Here is a 22,382-nt window from a genome sequence, read left to right on the forward strand (position 1 = left end):
GTTCAAAAGGTCTGCAAGTGTATGATGTCTAGTTTTTTTTAAATCTGTTCAGATTTTAAAAGTCTTGTAGTGTATTCCAGCCTTAACACGCTGAAGCCGTTTCCCATGCATTGTTTTATTTGTGGCGACCTGGCATAATGTTAACATTAACGGCCACAATTAGCCACCACCGATCCTTGCCATTCAGGTCCCGTGTCACACACAGTCGCGCACATACCGGTGACAATTTAGTGACTTTGGCACTATTTTTTAGCGAATTTCAGACCCCTTTTGTTCACAAAAGGTGCACAGCTTTCATTCGGTTGGAAAAGCTCCTTTTCTCAGCATCTATTTTGTGCAGTGTGTGCGCGGCGGATAAGCTAAACATTAATGTTTAAGTGTTTAAAAAGTGACTCATTGTTAACATGTAGTATCATGGGTAGTGTGTTTTTATACTTGTTTCCTGTCTTGACAACAGAGACAATTTTTTTTTTAATGGAAACCGCTTTCTTAGGTGTTCACTTGTATTACAGTACGTGCCAGTTCAGTTCAGTTATAATATGACTGCAAGTCTGCATGATAAACCATGAACCTAACGCATATTGTCGCTTTGTGTCATAGTGAGTACAATTTTGATGGTATTATTTGTGTTCCCTTCAAAAATTGCTCTTGAGAAATTTTATGTTTATTGTCCCCCCCCACTGTTAAATGAGATTTACGCCCCTGACTGACAGGACTCAAGATAAGTGTGACATGGTCTTTATGTTTAGCTATTTCTCACAACTCATCATCAGAGTCTTGAAAGGAGTCTGAGAGAGCGGGTACGACCAGGTGAGGAAAATGTTGAATAATATTTACTTTCCCTATCACCTTACCTTGACGTCATGCTTCAGACTTAAGTTTGCACTTTTAAGGTTTTTTTTATTATTATTTAAACAGTTAAGTCTAGCCTATTTTATTCTGTAAAATGTTGAAACAAAAAAAATGTGTTCATTGTTAAAACAATTATGTTAAAATAGCTGTACCATTGTTGTTTTTGGTGGTCACAGCCAGGGTAGAATGTTTAGGCGAAACTGTCCATTATGTTGTTGATGTTCTGTCTTTATGTTCTCTGACCCCTAGAAGTCAACAAAGGTTGTCAGGTTTTGTGGACTGATACATAAAACATAACAAATTTTAAATCAATACTCTCTGCTTCTTCTAAATAACATCATTTTATTTTGTAATTCTCTTCTTAATCTATGATTGAAGCACATACTTCAAAATAATATGTCTGGTTGATTCTATATTACACACGAATTAGACAAATGTAGATCTTTTTCTTCAGTTGTATATGGTAAACCCCGATATGGCAGAGAAAGTCAAAAACAGAACATAATGTAACAATGTTTGTAAATGTTATAAATTAAAGTTTTAAACTATTTTATTGGAGGTTGCAGGTTGCTGAGAATCTCAGTGGTACAAGAGGAACACTACAATGTCAAGTGTCAAAAACAGTGGTCAAGAAGAACACATATAAGGTTGTCAACCCCTGTTAGATTGCTTTCTGTGCTTTCAATGCTGTGAAGGTGTTCTAAATGAGGGGAAAATGGGGCCAAGTCTAAGTCAAATATCAAAGTTTGTGAAGTGTGTGTTATGGTGAATTGTTACACAGCCATGTATTATTGTACTTCTATTGTTGATGTAAAGCGCAGCGTGCCAACTGTGGTGTTGTTTGAGCTACTTATATAACATTTCAAGGACACATAAATATGCACAAATGAATGATAAGAAACATTGCAATATTTCATAAAAAATATAAGGATTACGAGTTTTGTTTTAATGGTGACTTTAAACTTAATTTATGGAAGGACAATCACATGTCAGTCACTCCAGAATCACTGCAGCTCGATATATGTGCACTGATCTGTGTAGCTTTCACGGATACATCCCAGGGCCTTTCCCATCCATATTTAGAGATTCTTTTGTTGTTTTTTGTTCCGGGACTGTGATACTCAGACCCAACTGGAATTTAAATCAAGTCCCTGAATAGGGAAGCATTGCTCTTGGTGCCAGGGTCCCAGTAATGCGAACTTTCAATAGACCAGACAGTTGTATAAACACATGACAAGAATGTCATAATGACATTCACAGACCTTTCATATATTTCCCAGCGATATCTCTCTGGCACAGATCTGATAATCTCATGAAATAGAAAAAAAACAGACTGTTTTTTTACTTCTTAATCTCTGTAATCCAGAGCTATCCTGGAGATTTGTTTTTACATTATGATCATCACATACTTGAGGTGGATTTCTGTAGATGCTAAAAAGGCTTCACTAATGTTTCGTCTTGTGCTCTGTTTCCTCCGATGTTTGGTTTTCTGTAATGTCTGTGTTATGGCCTAAGAGAACTTTGCTTGGGCTGTTCCTGTGAATGTCTGGAGCCGCCCACACTGCCGTCTGGTTGCCAGATGTATTTCTCTTTGCCCCCCTAAGGGTTAGAACCGTTATCCTGTCACTCTAAGAAGGAAACCAGAGAGACATTGAGCGAGACTGAGCAGAAAAGAGAATTTGACAACAGGATAACTTCGGTGGTAGGAAATCGTAGTTGAGCTGGAACAAAAGGCTTTTTATGTTTTAGGGATACTGCTGGCAACAGAAGAGCAAGTTGGTTTTGACTGGAATTACAGATAAAGAGCCCTGAACTTTCTGAAGCTGAGATGCAAAAACCCAAGGATGTCAGCACACGCGGCACATACGTGAGACCGTAAGCAGTTTGTTTAATGGTCAAACAGCAGAGATGCTGTACATGTGTATTTTGGACGTAATTTTGGGGTATAGATAACATGTTTTCAAAGAGAGAAAATTCCAACCACTCGTTTGTTTGTTAGTGTTTTATAACCAATTTTGTTGTGTGTTGCTGCATGTGTTGATGTTTAAGAAAAAGGAAATTGAATCGTTGTGGTCTCACCACTCAACAGAAAGCACATCTGTATCTTTTCATCAAAGCCATTTGGGAAATAACCCAATGAAAAGCAACTAACATTTCTGGAGTTTACTATAATCACAATAGAGATTCATTACAGCTCTGTGCAGATTATGGGTGTGAGCGCCAGTGCAACATCCCAGGCTGCCCCGCTTACACAACACGCTGATCACCAAGGTAACGGCATGGCTGAGGACAGGCACTCACTACAGTCACTGAGCATTCGCAACAGCAAAGCTAAGTCCATCATCACAAACAAAGTGGCCCCTGTTGTCATCACGTAAGTGACGAGTGCATAGTGATTCTTTTTAAAACTGACATAAGGACTCTTGTATGCACAAAATGTCACACCTGTGGGCTAATATGTGACAAATGCACTGAGCAAAAACATCGGCATCTTCATATTGCAAAAAGGTTTTAATTTGTATTGTTATCTTGATGTTCTGTTACAACAATTAAATAAAAGATATTAACTGAGTGGGTTTATATATACAGTATATATGAAACTAAACAAATATCACAGTAAAATCGCCAGTGTTAAAAAAGGTCAAATTAACATTCACGGTGTATATATGATCCACACTCTCAAAGTGTGGATTATATAAACACTGTGAGAGTTCATTTGACCCTTTTTAACACTGGCGATTTTGCTGGAAATAATTAAGAGACCATTCCAAATGTTCATTAAATCAGCATTTCTAGATGTATTGGGTTGTTGAATTTCAACAAAATCAAACCTCAGGAGTAACAAAGTCATTGTGTCACAGTGAAAGACTGACAGCATGACAAGACACATGAAAACTGTGATAAATATCGAGGTTATCACATTAAAAATATGTTTTATTTTTTCCTAAATGCACGTACAAATATTGTTGTGTTGATTAAAAGTGAATACGAACTTGTTTTATTTGCAGTATTTGAGGTCTGAACAAATACAGAGCATCTTTTCTGTTATTCTGTTATATTATATTCTGTTGTTTCTCCAGTTTTCATTTTCTGCAAATAGAAACAATGTTTTTTAAAATTGGGATACATATTGTTAGTAGTTCACAGAATGAAACAAAATTATAATTTTACCTAAACGCATACCTAGTAAGTCCAGAAAAACTGAAAATAATTTTGAAATCTGGTCTCTTCATTTTTTCGTGGCTGTATACACGATTCATCTCCATACAGATATAACTGCAGGGAAGAGTTTCAGATTCATGACAAGATCCAATCTGCCAATTACTCATTGGGGAGGATATCTGACATGTTGCCTGAGCACTACCTAGTGTTGGTAAGTTTGTTTTAACAGAGACTTATTTTGACATATTTTGCATTTTTGACAATTATTTAATATAAAAATGTATGAATGACCCAGAAATGTAGATCAATGCATGAAAAGTTCTTGTCGAACATATGAATTTGTTTTATGAGTTTGCTCTTGTTTGCCCAGGGGGAGTTTTTTATGGTACAGGATGTATACAATAGAGCTGATGTCTTAAGTACTACAAAAAGCTGCGGGGCCCCCAACTTCCGCAAAGTGAAGGGAAACTACCCACTCTTTGGAATGGGTCAACCAAGCCTCAGAGGTTTCAAACAGGTCCTCCAGAGATTGCAGAATGACAAGTATGAGGTCCGTGAAGACTTACATTTTAAGTAGAATGGAAAGAAACAAGTGTCATGCTGCTTGTTGATGTAATGCATGTCCCCCATGAGAAAATGAGTTCTCTTAGCTGTTTAAGCAATATGGTATGCTTTGCTTTATTATAAACATATGGCTAAAGGGCAAAAGGGCATTGAAACACGAAAATCTCCACAATGGTATTTCCATGTGTTCTGCATTGATGATCAGATTAATAATTTTACTTTTCATCCCACAAAACATATGAACAGGAGGTCATCTTCATCTGTGTGAGGGAGGAGCCAGTAGTCTTCTTTCATTTAGATAAAGACTTCATTCCATACTCTCCCAGAAGAAGAGAAAACCTCCATGAGAACCTGCACAACCTGGACAAGGGGCTTAGTGCAGTACAAATGGAGCTCTCCATCCAGAAAGAGGTCAGTTAAAGAGAAGACAAGCCTTATTTCATGTAAGAAGAACTAGCCTGCCTAAAATTCATGTTGAGTCTCATCAGGGGATTGCTTGCCATCCTTTTAAGGTAACATGTAGACAGAGGTCAGAGCATCTGTTCCATGTCAGTTTTTAAATCTTTGGTATGTTTAACATCTTTTTCCCAGTTGTGTGACTTGGCCAAACTGAGTGAAAATATGCTCTTTGTCTATAATGACATTGAGCACTTCAAAGATGAACCTCAGCGTATTCAAATTCTGTCAGAGGAGGACATTTACACCACTGAGGAGGTCTACAAAAGACCACTTTTCAGTCAACCATTGCACAGGTAATTGCTCATATTTAAATAAAAGTATAAGCAGAACAAACTAAACTGTGTACTGTGAGAGACACTGTATATTGTTTAATCTTTTTGATTAATTCAGATATTACAGGCTACCACTCTCTATGGAAGGAGCACCACTGGAGGAGATATTTGATGAGTTTGTTAAGATACTCAGGGTAAGATCTATCATCTATCTATCATCTATCTATCTATCTATCTATCTATCTATCTATCTATCTATCTATCTATCTATCTATCTATCTATCTATCTATCTATCTATCTATCTATCTATCTATCTATCTATCTATCTATCTATCTATCTATCTATCTATCTATCTATCTATCTATCTATCTATCATCTATCTATCATCTATCTATCTAATCTGTAGCCAAGACCTTATAAGGTGTGCCAATTCAGAATACAAACCAACCCTAAAAAATCATAATCATAATCATCATAATTATTTTTCTCTGGGGTAAAAAGTGTGAAGACTTGCCCTTGTCTCCCATTCATTTTCCCCTTACTTTCCTGAAGTTAAAAATAACTTCATGTGAGAATAGCTTCATGTGAGCTCTGTTTTATTTATATCCCAAGAACCCAGAAAGTTTGACTGAGCTCTTGTCAGTAAACCTTATTTATATTTCATCGTCACCAGTAACATAAATCTTAAACAGACATACAGTACACTTACAAATGTTAATTTATGACCATAAAACATGTCCTTAGGTATCTGCTTCAGAAAGTATTTTAGACTTTATAATCCAGTTTCTTTGTGTGTTCCATTTTGAGATGATCTTTTTCAATTTTCTTCTCATTTTATCGAAATACTTGTATGTAAGCATAAGCCTTTCCCACACTGATACACCTAACTCTCTGTCATATGCAGGAGAACGTGAACCTCTCCATGATGAGGGATACCTCCAGACCTCTGCCTGCACTGCTCTTCAGCTGCCAAGTGGGGGTGGGACGTACCAATTTTGGCTTAATCCTGGGTGCCCTAGTCTTACATCACCTGCAGGGGGCATCACAAAACCCCAGGTGCATACAGTACACTGTTAGTTTATCCCATTCCTGTTTCCCTTTTCAAAGGAAATGTTAATTACTTAGGTTCTACTGTAAATAATAATATGTTTTGAAGGTCAAATTAATTTGTACTTAAACGCACATCTCTTTTACAGGAGTGAGGAAGTACAGAACAGTGAACACAAATTGGATTTCAAAGTGATTCAGTTGCTAATCAGTCGCCTACCGAAAGGTCAACAGGTCCTCAAAGAGGTTAGAATTTGTTTGTGTTTATGTAAACAGTGTACAACTAATGATTCAAAAATCGAAAGGTGCCTCATGATGCGGCTATAAAGATGTATGCCACACATTAGAATTTACTCCCCTTTTAAATGCAGTGAATGAATGATGTTATATAACCCATTGTGAATGTTTTTATATTTATATAAATATATGCCATAGGTTGATGATGCCATTGCCATGTGTTCAGAGATGCATAACATAAAAGATGCTGTGTATGAAAACAAACTAAAGCTGGAAGGCATTGGGGAAGATTACCAGATTCAAGTGAGTCTCAGCGTTTATTACTTTTATGTCAAATGAAATTCTTATTAAGTGCCATTTATTCATATTGTTGTTTCCAGGAAAGCAGCACAAAGGGGTATTTCCTGCAACAAACACTGCAGAGTCTTGAGCGTTACCTTTACCTGATAGTATTCAATGCTTATCTTCACGATCAGGTATTTCTTGCTAAATCTCATATAGAAAAGCCGGGACAGTGTTTGCTATTATTTTAAAATTCCTTGTCTTGCTTCATCCCAGTTTCCACAAGCATTTCCCCAGAGCTTCAGTGAGTGGATGTGTATGAATGCTTGGATCTACAGACAGTTGGCCAACGTGAATAGTTTGGAGTTCTCGGCACCAGCCAGCCTTATAACTGATGGGATCAGAGTGTTGGTGAGGGATTAGGTGCAAAGACACAGGGCATAAATATTAGAACAGATCACACCGGCAAAAATGTCCACTTTTGTGTGGGGGGGTAGTTGACAAATATGCCATACATGTCACGGTTTGTGCACAGAACCCAAACGCAGGCAGTAGGTGAGGGAAAAATAATAATAATTTTAATAAATAAACACAAAGTAACAACCAACGAGGGGGTAAAGCAACACAGGCAGGGATACAGTATAGAACACAGACTCGACAGAAGCAACACACTGGACTTGACTAAACTAACATAACACTACAAACATTCTGACTAGACTAGACATGAACTACGAGCAAAAACAAGACGCAACGTCTTTGAACCGGACACATATAGTAACTCCTTGAAACAAGGCACAATAATAAGACGACTTGAGACAGGAAATCTAACAACCAAAACGAACGAGCACAGGACAGAAAATAAAAGGGCATTAAATAAGGAACCAAATCAAGCAGGGAACAGGTGAGGGGCATGAAACCATAACAAGATAATTAACGAGGTAACGAGAGGGCGGAGACATAGACAAGACCGGAGAGCTCCTGGCATGCCAAACCCAGCAATGCCTACGAGCTTCCACACAGAACATACTGTCATGATCCTGCCCCAAGACTAGAAAAACTTGGCAAGACGAGGCAGAACCATGACAATACATGTTTCCTTTGGTCTGATATAGCAAAAAATAGAAAACAAACTGTTATTATTATATTTTATTAATATTTATATTCATAATGTAAAATATTATAGGAAAGATTTATCTTGGTTGTTAGGTTTTTTTTGCTGTCACACCATAGGACACATTTACGGTCAACAACCCATGTGCCACCACAACATTTTTATTTTTTTAGCAGAAATGCCTGGAAGTGAATCAGAATCAGAAAGAGCTTTATTGCCAAGTATGTTTGCACATACAAGGAATTTGTTTTGGTGACAGGAGCATCCAGAACACAGAAACAGCAACAACAGTACACAGAGACCATAACATAATAGAATACAGTACACAGATGATTTAAATAAGGGCCTATGGGTATATAAAATTAAGAAATACAATACAATAAACACAAGATAAAGATATAGAGAGTAAAGCTATGTATGTATGTAAATATGTACAAGTAAAAAATAAGAATAGACTATTGTAGTACAAGGTATGTGCTATATACAGCAGAATGAATGAAATATAATTTACAGAAAAAGTTGTATAAAAATAGATAGTGTATTATCTGGAGGATATAATTAATATTGCACTTAATTATTAGTTTTATAGAGTTATTAATTGCACGGTGGGTAAAAACATTTAACTGTTCAAGAGGTAGATGGCCTGAGGGAAGAAGCTGTTTTTGTGTCTGGTTGTTTTGGTGCTCAGTGCTCTGTAGCGCCGACCAGACGGCAGCATTGTGAAGAGATGATGGCTTGGATGTGAGAGGTCCAGGGTGATTTTCTGAACCCTTTTCCTCACTCTGGATGTATAGAGTTCTTGGAGGGTGGGCAGGGGAGCATCAATGATCTTCTCAGCAGTCCGAACCGTCCTCTGTAGTCTTCTGATGTCTGACTTTGTGGCTGAGCCAAACCAGACAGTGATGGAAGTGCAGAGGACAGACTGCAGAGTAAAACTGTTTTAATAGAGTTTGTGGTAGGTTGAACTTCTTCAGCTGATGTAAGAAGTACAACCTTTGCTGGGCTTTTTTAGCAATGGAGCCAATGTGATTGTCCCACTTCAGGTTCTGAGAGATGGTGGTGCCCAGGAACCTGAATGACTCCACTGCTGCCACAGTACTGTTCATGATGGTGAGAGGGGGGAGTGCAGGGGGGTTTCTCCTGAAGTCCACAATCGTCTCCACTGTTTTAAGCATGTTCAGCTCCAAGTTGTTATGACTGCACCAGACAGCCAGCTGCTCAACCTCCTGTCTGTACGCAGACTCATCACCATCCTGGATGAGGCCAATGAGTGTGGTGTCGTCTGCGAACTTCAGAAGTCTGACAGAAGGGTCCTGGGCAGTGCAGTCATTTGTGTACAGGGAGAAGAGCAGTGGGGAGAGAACGCACCCCTGGGGGGGCGCCAGTGCTGATTGTACGGGTGCTGGATGTGAGTTTCCCCATTCTCACTAACTGCTGCCTGTCTGTCAGAAAGCTGGTGATCCACTGACAGATAGAGCCAGGAACAGATAGCTGGATTAACTTTGTCTGGAGCAGTGATGGGATGATCGTGTTGAAAGCGGAGCTGAAGTCCACAAACAGGATCCTCACATAGGTCCCTGGTCTATCCAGATGTTTCAGGACAAAATGCAGCCCCATGTTAACTGCATCCTCAACAGACCTGTTTGCTCTGTAGGCAAACTGCAGGGGGTCCAGTAAGGGTTCTGTGATGTCCTTCAGATAAGCCAGTACCAGTCTCTCGAATGACTTCATGACCACAGATGTGAGAGCGACGGGTCTGTAGTCATTCAGTCCTGTGATTTTGGGTTTCTTTGGGATGGGGATTATGGTGGAGCGCTTGAAACAGGAAGGAACTGTGCACAGCTCCAGTGATCTGTTGAAGATCTGTGAGAAGATGATGGCCAGTTGAATAGCACAGCTTTTAAGACAGGCTGGGGAGATACCATCTGGGCCTGGTGCTTTTCTTGTCTTTTGTTTCCTAAAGACTCGGCACACATCCTCTTCACTGATCTGAAGTGCAGGAGGTGGGGTGACTGAAGGTCACCCCAAGTGAAAAATCTCTTATCAAAGGCAGACAGTGTGTCTTTGCAGATTCTTCTTAACATTGCACACTATATAAAGGCATGCACATAATAACATCAATTTCTTTGAAAGGTATCCAGCGAGTTTTTAGTAACAGATCTTCTCAGTACAGCCAAGGAGATGAAAGTGGCCAATTTCAGACGCGTTTCCAAAATGGCTCTGTATGGAACAGGCCAGCCATGCTCTGAGGTAAACGCATTCTGAGGCACTTTTAAGTTGGATATGTGCAGCCCAATCTTCTAAACCACGGCTGTCTGTAAGGTCTTATAAAAATTAATTTAAGCTTATTTGTGTCCTCAGGCGCTTTCTGTCGTGCTGTCCTACCTGACGGACCACAGGCGTGGGCATTCCGGTATTCTCTGGATTAATTTACAAGAGGAGCTAGCTTTGGAGGGGAATGGACAAATGTTCACACCGCGAGAGCCAGGCTATTTGGAACAGCCCATTTCGGTGTGGGTTCAACACCCACGTCAGCTTCAGGTGTATTGAGCTAGATAATTTGTGTTTCTTGACTATTGCATCATATCAGGACATAATGGCCTTCAGATATCTTGTACATTGTCAGTTCTATTAAAAGGTCAATCTGAATTCAACTCTAACACGGTTATAGACCTGTTTCGTAGTGCAAACGTAAGCAGTTTCTATATATTTATGCCCACACAGCCCTTTCTATTTTGAATCCAGGCGATATAAACTGTTTATATCTGCCCTTTGGGCTTTGAGTTGCATTCTATGTAGATTATTTGCAGTTTAAATGTAAATTTATTGGCCCTTCACATGGAAATAAATTTTCTTTATTTAAAATTGGTTACTCAGCAAATACACTGTAAATGCAAAAGCACAATGCATGCAACCTATTGCAGTTTCGCTGCTAGGCACTGGTATTTTTCAGCTATATTTTATATTTTTAATGTATGTGGAACTATTAGATGGACATAAGATTACAGGTAAAATGGCTTTTAAGTACACTTTCTCTATGAGCATTGCTGCTGTGATGTACAAATGTGAACCAGGGGCTTTATCTATACTGTATTTGGTCTAAGGAACTGGAGCTGGAGCTGAAAGAGAACATCTTGAGGTCTGAGAAGTGGCTGGAGGTGATTACAGAGCAAGAAAAACAGATGAGGATGCTGAGCAGTTGTCACACTGTAGAAGAGCTCTTTATCCATCAGAAAAGCATCTATCCAGGTCTCACCTACCAGCGGATACCTCTATCTGAATGCTGTGCACCTAAAGAAGAGGCAAGTCAAAACACTACACCACCATGTGGCAAATCTAAAATCTTCATGTTGAATGATGTCGCTCTTCCAAAGGTGTTTGATCAGTTGTTGGAGGCCATGAAAAGCAGTCTGGCTCATGACCCCTGCTGTACTTTTGTCTTCAACTGTCTTGATGGGAAAGACAGAACTACCGCTGCCATGGTCATTGCCACGCTCACCCTGTGGCACGTCAATGTGAGTTATTTTCAGCTGTTGGCTGTTTGAGTTTAAACGAAAGAATCCACCCTTGTGACACTGATAGAAGAGCAGTGTCTGAACTGAGGTCAAGTGAGTTTCATAAACTCAAGACCTTACCCTGTTTCTGCAGGGCTTTCCAGAGTGTGAAGACGAAGAGATTGTCAGTGTCCCAGATGCTAAGTACACCAAAGGAGAATTTGAGGTACACTTTGAAGGTCATATTTCTCCTTTAATGGCCTGCAATTGCCAGTTCATGAATTTATTATTAGGGCAAAATGAGTCTAATATTAACTCATCTGAAGTTAAATGTTTTTTGTTTGTTTGTTTTTCTGGCCCAAAGTGTATTATATAAAATGTGTATTTTAACAGAACATCGAGTTTTGTGTTAAGCTATAATAATATAATATAATAATATAAAATAATATAATAAGGTGAAACTTTGCAAATAGGGTTTCTTTTATTTCAAAAACTTTGTTTTGTATTTCACATCACATCTATGTATTTTTCATCTCATGGATTTTTGCACATTTTAATTTTGCACATTAATTTGCAACAAATTCATGTAATATATTATAATAAATATAACATAATGTAATATAATATAATAATAAGGTGCAGCTTTGCAAATGGGGTTTCTGTTATTTTAAAAACTTTGTTTTGTATTTCACATCACATCTCACATCTATGTATTTTTAATCTCTATTGGGTTTTTGCACATTACTTTGCAACAAATTCATTCATTCCCACTTGTGCAAAAAATGTGTAGTACTAAAACTGTTTAGAAAAACAAATAAAGAACCCCGAAAAGCCACTACCACCATTGTACTCTGTTATGTGAAGCATGTTAATAAACTAATCTAAATATTTTAAAAAATTAAAGCCATTAGTTGGTTTTGGAAATAGTGATTTTTATTAAGAAAAAATGCTTATATTCTTGAATGTCATCAAAGCTGGTTACAAACCAAAAACAAAGCTGCTTTGGCCTATGACCCATATTTGTCTATGTACTGTCTGTGTTCATACATGTGTTCAGGTGGTGATGCAGGTCGTGAGGCTCTTACCTAATGGCCATCATGTAAAGAGAGAAGTGGACACTGCTCTGGATATTGTTAGCGAGACAATGACCCCTATGCATTACCATTTACGGGAAATCATCATATCCACTTACAGACAGGTTGGCAGAAAAACATGTCCTTGAAACACGGCTTAATAAATGAGCGGAGAGAATTCAAAGAAACTGCTTTGAAAATTTTACGAATATTTATCAGGCTATGAGACGGTGTCATTTGGAAGTGTGCTCTTATACTGATGCAGCTCATTTAGAGCAAGCACCATGAGATCGACTAACATTAGAATGAGAGCTCGTACACAACCAGAACAAAGCAGAGCACTGCATGTGCTGTGACCGAACCAGACCTTTGATGAGCATCAAAGACTTCCAGTTCTGTCTGATTGCCCTTTTTAAAGATATAGAGTTCTAGAAGTTCCTTTAGTAACAATTAATGATGAAAAGGCGATACAACTTCTCAGCTAATGAAAGGCATTTTGTTTTGAAGCAAATAGCAATAAAGATCAACAAAGCATTAATGTTGCTTTTCAAAGGCTTAGATATACTGTAAGCAGGAGCTGGTTGTTTCTTGCTGTTCGGAATTTGAACTTTACATTTTCTAAATGACTCTAAACTTAATTGGAAAACAATATGACAAAACAGTCAATCCAGCACTTTGTTTTAAATGCTATTTGAGCCCTGCTGAGTAAATCTTGGCAACTATTTAGCTTTAACGCTGCTTACAATATCATGTGTTTAACCTCCTACAAGACATATCAAAGTACACATAGAAATGATAACAATCTAAAAGTAATAAACCGCTGACTGTGCTTGCCAAGCATGAAGAATAGCAGTTTACCAGCATTTCTTTTCTCTTTAGATTAAGACTGCAAAATCAGAGGCTGATGCTCATTGGCTGCGGTTAAGAAGTCTGCAGTACCTCGAGCGCTACATTTATCTCATCTTGTTCAACTGCTACCTCCATCTAGAGAAGAAAGACTCCTGGAGGCGATCCTTCAGTCAGTGGATGCATCAGGTGCGAGCCTCACATCATTGATTACATGCTGGTTGTTTGTACGCCTACATGATTTCTATCGATAGAATACTGTGAAATATTACATATGAAATCTGCAAATTTTGGTTTGGATTAATAAGGCATCTGTTTCCATTGTGGTTTCCAAAAGATTAATTAAAATCCAACTTAATGTTTTCTTGTTCAATATCTTGTCAAATATGTCGTTTGACTAAGACTTAATCTTAACACGTCCATTTTATAATAACATCACTAAATGCATTTTTTATATTTTAGTACATAAATCACATTTGTGGTTTACTAGAGCTGTAACACTATGAGGTGATATGCTGTATAAAGTACAAATAATCTCAGTGGAACAAACTTTATTCTTTACTGTACATTTATTTTTTATTTTTGTACCCCTATATTGCCTTTTGTTACAAACTATTCACGCATCTTCCAGGTCCGCCCTGGTATACATTAAATCTTAGTTTTAAGGGGAGAAATATAATACAAGGACCGTATGATGTGACTGATGTCTGTATGTTTTAGAAGAAGCATTTCATCCAAAACAATTTATAGTAAACATTGTGAGAACAAACACAGGCTTCTGGATCGAGGTGGCTTGCACAAAGGAACAATGGTTATAGTGTGTGAATGCAATGTCAGTAATTTTCTGTTTCCTGGATATTCTCAACCTCTTCTCAGCAGTCCAATAGCTCAACCACTTCTTGCTCTGCTCCAGGTGTTCCTTTGCCTAGATAGAGCATGCCTCTTTTCTCAGATATACCACAATAAATACTGACTAAACTCAGGGAAGCACTTTATAAAAGCTCACCATTGTACATTTTCTGGATTGTAAAGCAGACAGAAAATAGCAGCTGGAAATTCCACCAAGGCCTTAAATGCATTTTCTTTCATCATTCCATATGGGCAGCTAAGCCACATAAGAACATTACTTACAATGAATACAGTAAGCCCTTATATTCAGAAATCTTCCACTAAAGCACTGTTGTGTCAATTAATATTTAATTAATAAGTTAATTATTTAATATTGCAGGTGGCAGCTAAAGCTGGCATCTATGCCATTCTTAACCACCTGGGCTTTTCTGAGTTCGAGAACCCTGAAGACTCTCTGATGGCGAGGCTGCGTTTCCGCTGGCTCCCACACACTGTCCAGTCCATTCCCATGAGAGGGGAACTTATTTAGAAAGACACAGTGGGCCACGCTAACTACATATTGAGTCACATTTCTTACATAATTTTTTCCAATAAGCATTTTCATTCTATTTTTTACTGTGTTGATGGATTTGTTTGCTGTCAAAATAGAGAAGCACAACCTAATACATAAAGAAGTCTCTGCAAAATAAATTTACATCTGATCTACTGTTGCTGATTCAGTGAAAAGTCATGTGCCTTGGAGAAGCTGTACCTCATATACATCATAATGCACCGTCTGCAACATCCTAGTGTTCTTTATTTGTTCAGAACCCTTGTGTTATGTTTGTTGGCAATATTGTAGCACATCTGACTGAGGCTGACGGTTTCAAGCCAAACGTAAAAATTCACAGCAGCTTCAATTTATATTCTAAGGTTATTTTAAACTTTTAAATGGTCAAATATTTATTTATTTATTGCTAGCATTCCATAAACTGGAGGGCACCAACAATTTCCTACAGTCTCTGCTACATCTTACATCAGCCCTATGCATTTTGGGGTTTGGTTGTCAACCAGTGAAAGTTGATGTGAAATTAATTCCCTGAAAATGTTAATGTTGTTAAAATAAGCTCCACTATCTACTATGGACACTTTAAATGACTAGGGTGCAGTGTTACTTGTGTCTATGTATGTCATAACACAGAAGGAAACATAAAAGTTTTATTGACAGGGGTTGTCAGAATAGGCACCAAAGCTATTGGAGTTCTTCCCATTGTCAAGATAAGCATCAATGCTGTATGTTTCATATTTCCTGTTCTGTTTATTTGCAGGTTACAAATAATCACAGGGTACAGTTATTTTCTTGGTGCTCCATGAACTATTATAATAAACATGTGGCCCTCCGGCCATATTTGAGTTTGAGAGATACATAGCCATTAAAAATATCAACTCGAGACCCCTTAGGAAAATGCTTGGCATTTTTTGTGTTTAGGGCAGTGTGTTTGTTTCATAATTTATATTATCAGCATAACCGTTTTAGTGAAAAGTAGAACAACTAATTTTGTGTCCTATTGGCAGCATGCTCTTATGTTGGCATGGACTTTTGTATAAAACCTGGTACAAAATCCTGAATTAGTTACAAGCTCCAGTAATTTAGAAAGACCTAATGGCTGTAAAAGAGACCATCTTTGAAGATGTCAGTGGCTATTTATTTATTCAAAAGTAATAATATCATCATAACATCATAAGCAAACCAGACTATAATAAAATACTTTTGTAATTTGTGTGTTATCTGGGATGAAATAATACAGTATGTTCCTTTGAGCTTCAGTTCTTTAGGATGATTGAAACTAATGAGAGAATTTTGTCAGATGAATCATTTCTTTTTGTGCTCTCTCCTCTGTAGTCTACTATAAACAACTATTTCTTTTGTATGATTTAATTTCATCGTGCTGATTATAGGTAACGACGGCAGAACAGTAATGATCTTCAACAGTGTTAAACAATGAAAAGCTCTTCTGAACTGAAGCCCACAGAATGTGAACTTTGATCTCAGATTTGCTCAAAGGCATAATACAATGCAATCACTGATACATGTACAACTTCACTGTTACAGCAAATTATATGAATTGATAAAATGAATCTATGAGCAGAGCACTGCTTTATTATTTGTTTATTTTCTTGTAGCTCCATTGTGGATTAGTCACATTGCAGCTGCCAGCAATGTTATGATTCCCATTATCCTTAGAGAGCACAGCAGTCCCTTCAGTTTCAAACACCTTCTCATTAGTGACAGTTTGTTGATATAGGCTTGAATAGTTGCCTGAGGTAAGTTGCTCATTAATTTATCTGTTTACATTCAATAAAAGCAGTAGCTTTAATGCTTATTTATAACACACTCTTACAGTTTTAGAAAATGTCTCCAAACTGTGCTGGTAAATCCAATAAATAACCTAGACAGGCTATTAGTTTTAATGTATCATTTTATTCACTGAGATAATGTGCAGTCTACCCATGGGTCATTCATCTGAAATCACAGATTGGTTTTCTGTTGCTGTATTTTGTGTCACAAGAGCACTTTCGGAGCAAGCAAACCAAAATATATAGTAGACACATGTCTGTCTACCTTTATTAATCTTGTACAAAAGTACAAAGACATACTCTCCTTATGCAGTCTAATGCATCAGATTCAAGTCACTACTGCTTGCCTACTATCACTGGATCTGCACCGGCATACTTTCACACCCTCCTACATCCCATCAAGATCCCTGCGTTCAACAAACCAGCGGCATCTTGTATTGCCTTCCCATAAGGGCAGTAAATCGCTTTCCCGCTCATTCTCATTCACAACTCTTTCCTGGCGGAACATTCTTCCTAACTCGGTCCGGTCAACCACATCTCTCACAACATTCAAAAAACTACTTAAAACCCATCTCTTCTGTGAATACTTGACAGACAAATGGGGAAAAAAAACACTAACTAACAGATAGTGGTCTAGCTTTTGTTGAAACCAGTAACTTTGTATTGCCACCTATTGTATCATCGCTCCCTAAACTCTTTGTAAGTCGCTTTGGATAAAAGCGTCTGCTAAATGACTAAATGTAAATGTAATGCACAGCTTGCTGAGAACTGTCAATCTGCTGGTCAACTCTAACCATGTTGAGGTTAGTTGTTAAGGTTGATAGTTAGAAAATGTTCTTAAGAGGATTTCCTCTATCATTTCTTTTAAGGCACTTTAATATGCTTGCTTAATACAGTTTGTAGATTGTAAAAGTCGCCATATTACTATTTGGTTTTGTATAAATAAAATAAATTCTAAATATTTATAAAATATTAATAGACTATATGCAGTTTGTGGAGCTAAGGTGGTCTAATCTATATGAATGTACAGTACAAGTAGCTCCTAAAAGAATATATGGTATATCTGCAAGGTATCATCTTAATTTAGCATTTCAATTTTGCCAGAGATCTCGACGTCAGACATGAAGTAACTTAAATCTAAGCGCGGTTTGAAAAAACACGAGCAGTTTGTATCCTTCACGCGTACCGTAGTTTGGTTGTTTTAACTTTGTTTATTAGTTAGCAGAATGTTTTTATTTTTTATTTACATGGGTGGATTGAACAGTGTTTGCATATTGTTTACAAGAACCGCTTATGGTCACAGAACGGGGAATATTAGAAATAAACTCTATATTACCAGTTTTTATTCAGAGTTGTCTGCAGAACACAACACTTTTCATTACACGTTTTTTGTAAAAGCAAAGAAAGTGTTACTACTACAACAACAACAACAACAGCTAGTAGACTCTACTGCATCTTCCTGTCGATGAAACGATCTGTCGTCTTCAGTGAGCGGACAGACTGTGAGGAGTGAGCGTTAAATGGAAAACGTGGAGTGGAATCAGAGAAAGTTTTTCGCGGGGATGTGAATCCTCTCCACTCCACTTCGGCTACCGTTCTGTTTCGCCTACCAAAGGGCGCCAGCCTGTGTGTGAGGGCAAATGGGCAGTGGCTCAAGCCACAGAGCCACCCCGTGAACGCGTTCCGGTACCGTTGGTCCGGTAGTTTCAAAGGAGAAATAACGGAAATACGGGAATTTCACAGGAGAAATAACAAAACGGGAGGATGGCGGGAGATGGGTGTGAAAAACGGGAGTGTTGACAGGTATGATTATAATTCATTGTGGTCCACCATGTGTCAGTGAAGTCTTCAGGGCGTTTCTACCAGTGGCGTTGCTAGGCCCTTTGTAGGTGGGCTTAAAGTTCTATTTTAGCCCTCCTAAAAAAATGTGAGGAATTATGTAATTTGTACAGGAATTCGAGATAGCTTTATAGTCGGTCGGCTGCGTTATTTAGCGCATTATAGGCCCTTTTCACATGACGTCACGCATCTTCTGAAGCAGTGTTTGCTTACTTCCGCCAGCGCTACTTCTCTGCGGGAGATGTAATGTTATCTCTTTTACTTGTTTATTCGTGAAGGTTCAGCGATTATTTTTTCCTCACGACACGATCAAAACTTCTTGGTTTTTACCGGCAGTTGCATCCATATTGTATTGTCATTGTGTTAAATGTCTGTACTAGAAGCTTCCAACACCAAAGAAAATTCCTTGTGTGTGCAAGCACACTTGGCAATAAAGCTCTTCTGATTCTGATTCTGATTCTGATTGTATTGCACTACTGCCATCTGCTGGTGATCGTCAACTTCTCTATTTAGGCAAATCATATTCTTGCTATAAGTCCTGGGGCCCGTTTCAATAAGGAGGTTCAACCAACTCTAGGTTAAACCTTGAACACAGAGTTGGTTTACTTAGAAATTAGAAACTTTGAGTTTTTGGTTTCAGAGCAGCTGATTTGAGTTAGTTCAATTTACTCTGGGTAGGCTTAAGCACATGCGCCATGACTATAAAAAGCCATCATCAATGGAGCTCCGATATTACGATTAGGGGTGGGCGGATCGATCTAAATATCGATAGTATCGATGCCAACACTGGTATTGGTATCAGATCGATACAATTGTAATTGAATCGATATTTTAATTTAAATATCTCACCTCTACGTTCATTATACTTTGCTCGTGTCTTCTACCTCTACAATCCTGAGCAAACGCTGCTTTCACATCCTGGCCCACTTTGCTACTCCTCCCCCTCCTGCTGCGATTCGTTGTTGTGTCATCACGTGACTCACTGACACAACGCACGCAAGCGGCGCGATGCAACGTGGAAAAAGGCTAAAAGAAACCAAACAAGGCGTTTTGTTGCGTCTCTTCGCGCTGCATCTAGGGGGCACAGAATATCTGTTATAGTGTTGTATTCGGGCCGCTCACGGAGCCACGTGAACATGCGCTCAAGTTCATAAGAACGTATTAAAAACGCTCACCCTGCTCCGCACCAAATAATTTGGACACAAAATGTAAAGTGAGACCACGACTATCAGACAGACAAGTCAGTCGAGCATAAGAGACTTTACCGTCAGACACTGACAGACAGAAATGTGACAGGGCAGATATGATGCTTACCTCATGCTGATATTTCTTTTAAATGTTTACTGTATTTTCAAAAACATTGACATTGAATTGTTTTATAATCTAACAGTGTTGATTTAATTATTTACTCAATCTTGTCGTAGTTTTATCAACATAAATTTTCGTATCAGTGTTGTAATTAAAATCCTTTTGTCACCATAAAGGACACGCCCCGCCCCCTCTAATGCCCCGCCCCAAATTAATTGAGTGCTCGTTTTTCAAACCTGTCCAGTACTCGAAATTAAAAATGCCCATCCCTAGTTAATATTAATGATAAGAAATAAAAAAATTTACAAAACCAAAAAGTTGTATCTGTTAACATTAGTTAATGCATAGTCGATAAAAAATTAAAAGTTTATTTTGGACAAAATCTATATAAAACGATATTTTAACTATTCTGTCCCCGTGTAAAAAACTGGATGAGTAACAACTTTTTATTACTGAACTCGGACAAAACGGAAGTGTTACTTATTGGACCGAAAACTGCTATAAGTAACAACCAAGAATACTGTTTAACTATTGACGGATGTTCCATAAAACCCTCGTCGTCAGCAAAGAATCTTGGCGTTCTATTCGATAGTAATCTGTCATTTGAGAGCCACGTCGCCAACACCTGTAAAATTGCGTTTTTCCATTTTAAGAATATATCTAAACTACGTCATATGCTGTCAATCTCAGATGCAGAGAAGTTAATTCATGCATTCATGACATCAAGACTAGATTACTGTAATGCACTGTTAGGTGGTTGCCCTGCAGGCTTATTACAAAAACTCCAATTGGTCCAAAACGCGGCAGCTCGAGTTCTTACACGTACAAAAAAGTATGAACATATTAGCCCGGTTCTGTCAACCTTGCACTGGTTACCTATAAAGCATCGCGTTAACTTTAAAATCTTGCTTATTACCTATAAAGCCTTACATGGTTTAGCTCCTCAGTACTTGAATGAACTCCTTTTGTATTACAGTCCTTCACGTGCATTACGCTCTCAGGCGTCCTGTCAGTTGGTAATACCTAGAATTTCAAAATCAAGTGCAGGTGGTAGATCCTTTTCCTATCTAGCGCCTAAACTTTGGAATAGTCTTCCCTGCACTGTCCGGGAGGCAGACACACTCTGTCAGTTTAAATCTAGACTAAAGACGCATCTTTTTAATCTTGCATACACTACTCTTCCATAATATAAATCTTCAGAGGGTTTAGGCTGCATTAGTTAGATCAACCGGAACCAAAAACACAACTGATGTACTTGTTGCATCAAAGAGTACAGAACAGTACTCTACTCTCAGCCAGTCTTGTCTCATTGTTCCAAGGTTACCACAGCGAGCAGGATGCAGTTCATGGCCTGACCTGATGGTAGAGCGGAGAATGGGAAGTGGGGACCTGACAAGAGCTGAGATGATAGAGCTGGATAAAGAAGGACGCGGTCTCTTGACATGTCTTCACCACAAAATTCAAATGCTATTAGATTATTAATGATAATCTTAAACTATAATTTATTTTATTATTAAGTTTATTTATTTTATTTAGCCTTGTTGTGCAAGTTCTCTGGAGCTTGTGCAGAGGCAGCAGCTTTTGCCAGAGGGGAACTGGAATCCCCTGGTTGGGCCTGGGTTCTCCTGAGGTTTTTTTTCTCGATTAGAGTTTTGGGTTCCTCGCCACCGTTTGCATACTGTTTTTGCACTATCTGCCTGACCGGGGGGGCTGCTTTAGAATTTAAAGTTTTACTTAATTAATATTGCATATAGGAATTTATAGTCTGTTATATTTGACCTGTGCTTCTCTCTCCTTTATCCTAAATGTGTGCTCTCACTGAGCGTGTGTGTGTGTGCGTACTTGTCTGTGTACGTACGTGTGTGTGTGTTGTGTGTGTGTGCGTGCGCATCCGTGTGTGTGTGTGTCTCTGTGTCTGTGTGTGTTGGTGCGTGTGCGTGTTGTGTGTGTGGAGTGTTTTGTGTGTGGGTGTGTCTGTCTTCTGTGTTTCAACCTTTTCTTGTTTTTGCAGGTACAACTTTGATTGTTTTGCTTGTAGTCAATGTGTCTCATGTGCAGCTGCTTTGTAACAATGAAAATTGTAAAAGCGCTATATAAATAAAGTTGAGTTGAGTTGAGTTAAATGATGCAGAATTTTCATTTTTATATCATTGTAATTGACTGAACAGGTCATGTTAATTAAAACGAGTAGGGTATGATTCATATAAAGAATTAATCATAGTTTACATATTTATGTCTTAAATGTAATTTATTTAATAGGGTAAATCATGAAGACTTCAGACTTCAGTTAAAGAGACCTGGTGTCAAAGTATGATAATTAAATTGATAATTACTTGACGGAGGCAGATTCATTTCTAGTAATGCTTCTAGGTTTAGCTCATGGCACAGCATCTATTGGATTTGAATCAAAGCTAATATTTAGCAATCCGAGTCGTAACAGTTGATTATCTGTATTTTGTTCATGTTTAGTTTGTTTAACGTTTATTAAATTACTTTCAAGAGGTTTACGCATTATTTTATGTTTGCTAATCCGGGGGACAGACACAGTCTCTATTTTGTGATGTTTGGGAGAACGGATTACTACATGTTGTACATTTTGTGTATTCTGCGACGTGAGACGGCAAGCAGACAGTTGGTTAAGCCATACT

The 22,382-nt window shown here is 38.2% G+C and overlaps 2 protein-coding genes across 8 annotated transcripts in view; both read left to right on the forward strand.

Moving 5' to 3' along the window:
* The first annotated feature begins 2,426 nt into the window (after positions 1-2,426).
* On the forward strand, positions 2,427-16,687 carry pald1b (phosphatase domain containing paladin 1b). Of its 3 annotated transcripts, none has more exons than XM_057342990.1 (20): positions 2,427-2,727; positions 3,047-3,226; positions 4,123-4,225; positions 4,385-4,564; positions 4,825-4,989; positions 5,170-5,330; positions 5,428-5,503; positions 6,216-6,367; positions 6,508-6,604; positions 6,794-6,898; positions 6,976-7,071; positions 7,154-7,288; positions 10,122-10,238; positions 10,350-10,529; positions 11,093-11,290; positions 11,363-11,503; positions 11,637-11,708; positions 12,540-12,680; positions 13,435-13,590; positions 14,630-16,687. In XM_057342990.1, exons 1-20 carry the CDS (start codon positions 2,681-2,683, stop codon positions 14,777-14,779), a joined length of 2,652 nt encoding a protein of 883 aa, XP_057198973.1. In that variant the 5' UTR covers positions 2,427-2,680; the 3' UTR covers positions 14,780-16,687. The 3 variants fall into 3 exon arrangements, with proteins under 3 accessions (XP_057198973.1, XP_057198974.1, XP_057198975.1); XM_057342991.1 differs by having other exon boundaries at positions 3,057-3,226; XM_057342992.1 differs by lacking the exon at positions 2,427-2,727 and having other exon boundaries at positions 3,057-3,123.
* Positions 16,688-18,163: 1,476 nt separating this feature from the next.
* qrfpra (pyroglutamylated RFamide peptide receptor a) overlaps positions 18,164-22,382 on the forward strand; it is a 31,789-nt gene continuing 27,570 nt past the window's right edge. For 4 of the 5 annotated variants that reach the window (XM_057342995.1, XM_057342996.1, XM_057342999.1 and 1 more), the window contains exon 1: positions 18,165-18,390. The gene's annotated coding sequence lies outside the window, so the exon portion shown is untranslated. Of the gene's footprint in view, positions 18,391-22,382 lie in introns of all 5 variants that reach the window. The other variant, XM_057343000.1, reaches the window with a different exon arrangement.

Source organism: Triplophysa rosa, linkage group LG9, assembly GCF_024868665.1.
Source record: "Triplophysa rosa linkage group LG9, Trosa_1v2, whole genome shotgun sequence".
Taxonomy (NCBI): domain Eukaryota; kingdom Metazoa; phylum Chordata; class Actinopteri; order Cypriniformes; family Nemacheilidae; genus Triplophysa; species Triplophysa rosa.

What these genes read in the sequence shown, in the direction of transcription:
- pald1b (XM_057342990.1), top strand. Translation starts at nt 2,681, where the DNA reads ATGCAAAAACCCAAGGATGTCAGCACACGCGGCACATACGTGAGACC. An exon ending in GGGGCATCACAAAACCCCAG is followed by an intron (nt 6,368 to 6,507) that starts GTGCATACAGTA and finishes TCTCTTTTACAG; the next exon opens with GAGTGAGGAAGTACAGAACA. An exon ending in ACACCAAAGGAGAATTTGAG is followed by an intron (nt 11,709 to 12,539) that starts GTACACTTTGAA and finishes ACATGTGTTCAG; the next exon opens with GTGGTGATGCAGGTCGTGAG.